The following is a 3,226-nucleotide window of genomic DNA, read 5'->3' as shown; positions in this document are numbered from 1 at the left end:
CCTGATGTGGAGCAGAGGTATTGAGGGAGCCTTACCATGCAGCCTGATGTGGAGCAGAGGTATTAAATTTCTGTAGAAGAGCGAGTGTGTCCTCTTGAATCTTTTTTGTATCGTATCGTGTCAGTGCGCATGCTCTTGAGGCGGTCACAGATGAAGGGTTGCCTTGGTATCGCAAGCTAACAGTCAAGGAGCGTCCAACTCTTTTATTCTGAAGGACACAAATATTCACTCTGTTAATTACCATTATCCTATATATATAAATATAGAAAAGTTTTCTACACAAATTTCTTGTTAAAGGGACTTCACGCAAAAAGCTATATTTTTTTTAATGAATATATGTATTGTATGCACTTCCACTTATGTTACCTTGCTATCCCCATATTCATATTCTGTTCCAAATGTCCAGTTTGACCACTTGAATTGTTCGGGAAAGCCCTTTTAAAAATAGCGCCAATAACGTCCCCTGATGGTTTTGAAACGAGGCAGTAAACATGGTCTGACGGAGATGAAAAGTTTCCAAAGGGGCCCCCAGAGAGGGGACGTTAGGCAACTGCAACTTCTTACCGCACTATGAAACCAGTTAATATGATTTCTAAGTCTGTGTTGAAACTTATTGAATCAGTTATTATTCATCATCAGAATTTAATTGCACACTTGCCAATATTCAGAATTTAAATGAAGAAATATTTGTTGGCATATCAGCATTATTTACAGACACCAGGAAATATCTATTACAGGAATGTGACCGGTACAGATGGTACGGGGCTAAACACCTTCCCTCAACCATGGGACAAACCTTTCTGTAAAAAGGAATATTCACGAGACGAATATCCCTTTTCAAATGTTTTCATAAAGTGCATTTATGCAATGAAAAGTATAAAAAAGAGAAACATTTGTGATTTTTTTTTTATTACATTGTACAACTCAATGTCTTTGGCCACTTTTTTTCTAGACCATGCATATAAATGTATGTATAACTCTCTTTCCCACTTTCACTGTCTCCATATGCTAACACTTAGTAAGTCATATTAGCCATCACACGCACTAAACTGTATGGCAATACCACTACGTGTACATGTAGAATATGTGTCAGATATGGAACATGTTGAGGCACTTGATAATTATATTTTTTTTAATACTTTACAAAGATTAAAGCATACTTGTAAATGGACCCTTTTTTATGTTGAGACAACTTTTCTTTAATCAGTTCTTTTTTGTCTGAAACAGAAGCTGTAGTTATCGGCAGCATGCGTCATTTTTACAACGTAAACAAATGATTTTCCCCCCATTTTTCAATGCGTATTCCAATTCTATCTGAAGTTGAATATTGATTATTTATAAAGAAAAGGTTGTTACATGATCATACATTCTAAGTCAACATCATGTGAAAACATGAACTGTTGAATCATTGCGATTTAAAAAATATTTTTGTTATGTGATCCTATTTACTATAAGTAGGTTCTCCTTCCTCAGTTTTTCATCCTGAACTGTCATTTTGATATATTTAAATCTAGCTGCGATGACGTAGCTTTCTGACGCAGAGAGATTTTTTAATATATTTTGCCGGCTGGGGCAGAGGAGGCTGGGTATTCATATTAGTTCTAATTTAAATCTTGCATGTAAATACAAAAAAGATTGTTTACTTCAGCAATATAATTAAATCATACCATTTTACTGAACTCGGGAATATTATAAATTATGTAAATCTAATAGCGCACGTACCTCATTTGACCCCGAGTACCGACAGAGGAGAGTACAGAATACGCCGTGGCCATCACAACAGTTATCCCTTGGAGGGGCTCATAGCAACTCTCTCCGATACATGCCCATTAACATAACAAAATAAGTTCATCTGTGTTCAAACTCGGACAAAGATACTAGAGAGATTAATAGTTTTAGCTATTTATTCATAACATAAACAGCATTTCTGTCAATTCAATCTAACCGGAATAATACATGCACCAAACTAACTGCTAGGGCAGATAATTCTCACCAAGTAAGAATTATTTCCTACAGAAAATTGAAAAATATACCCAAAAGTGTTGTTTCCCTATATAAATTATATAAAGTAAACTTAACCCCCTCCCCAAGTGAGAACAATAGCTCGGGGTCCTGAAATTTACAATTTAAATAAAGCCCCTGGTGATATTTCCATCCATGCAGAGAAAGTGACTGTAGTACCTCCGAGTCTGGAGACTTTTGAAATATTGGTTAATTTTCCCTTTGGGGCCCCACGATGGCCCCAGGGGTTGGGGAAGGAGTCCCAATTTTACAATTTTGTAGCCTCATCTACCAAGGATGATTCTGACCAAGTTTGAAAAAAATCCGTCCACTGGTTCTTGAGTAGAAGTTAAAAATGTAAAAAGTTTACACACGACGGACGACGACGGACGGAAAGTGATCGGAATATGTCATTTGAGCAAAGCTCAGGTAACCTAAAAATAGCATTACCATATACAGCTGTACCAGAACAGATATCAAGTTAAACAAGAGGCCCATGGGCCTAAATGATCATCTGACTACAAAGACTGAGCAGGGAGAAAGGTAACTTTTCAACTTTCAATGAAATATTCTAAGAATTTGTTTTCCATGGTGGTAGTTTTGGTCAGCATTGGGTAACTATTTGTCAGTAAAGCTATCAGAAAGCATTTAAACCTAAATCTGAATAGATTTCTCCTTTGAAGGCCCCGTCCCGCTGTCAACGGTGGTTAATCCTGCCTCATTTATTTAAGGAATGATTGTTTCTAAATGATGTTTCATACTGAAATTGTTGTAATCTACTTTTGGCATTAACGAGTAGTGTTGGAAAGCAGGATTTTAGGCAATTTCCTTTCTTGAAAAATAACAACACTTGGTCAGGACCATCTCAGGATCATTTCAGGCAAGTTTCAGCTCAATCCCACTAGTTGAACTTGAGAAGAAGTTTAAACTGTTGAAAGTTTACAGACCGCGCACGGTGGACAACGACGGACGAAGCACGATGACTTTAGGTCATCCTGACCCTTTGGGTTAGATGACCTAAAAAGAACAACTTTGTATTACACATATGGCAAGAATTTCATTCTGGAAGTCAAAAGAAGCAAGTCGACTTTTATTTCTTATATATTCATCATTTGCTGCAAAGTACATGCTACGTGCTGAGCTACTCGTTTTGACCACATAAAAATTGGAATGGATGAATGGAATATACTGTAGGGGTATGACACCAATCCCCTACACCCCCCCC

At 37.0% G+C, this 3,226-nt stretch overlaps 1 protein-coding gene across 1 annotated transcript in view; it reads right to left on the bottom strand.

The window, feature by feature from the left end:
• Positions 1-35: 35 nt before the first annotated feature.
• LOC110456717 (DNA polymerase eta-like) overlaps positions 36-3,226 on the bottom strand; it is a gene marked incomplete at its 3' end in the record, with an annotated part of 12,857 nt that continues 9,666 nt past the window's right edge. The window contains exon 5 of the mRNA XM_021507628.1: positions 36-208. Within this exon, the coding sequence (XP_021363303.1) occupies positions 36-208 (173 nt within the window). The remainder of the gene's footprint in view (positions 209-3,226) is intronic.

The sequence above is a fragment of the Mizuhopecten yessoensis genome, unplaced genomic scaffold, assembly GCF_002113885.1.
Source record: "Mizuhopecten yessoensis strain PY_sf001 unplaced genomic scaffold, ASM211388v2 scaffold8839.1, whole genome shotgun sequence".
NCBI classification, from domain to species: domain Eukaryota; kingdom Metazoa; phylum Mollusca; class Bivalvia; order Pectinida; family Pectinidae; genus Mizuhopecten; species Mizuhopecten yessoensis.
Note: the sequence above shows the minus strand (reverse complement) of the source record. Positions and strands in the feature narration are given on the sequence as shown.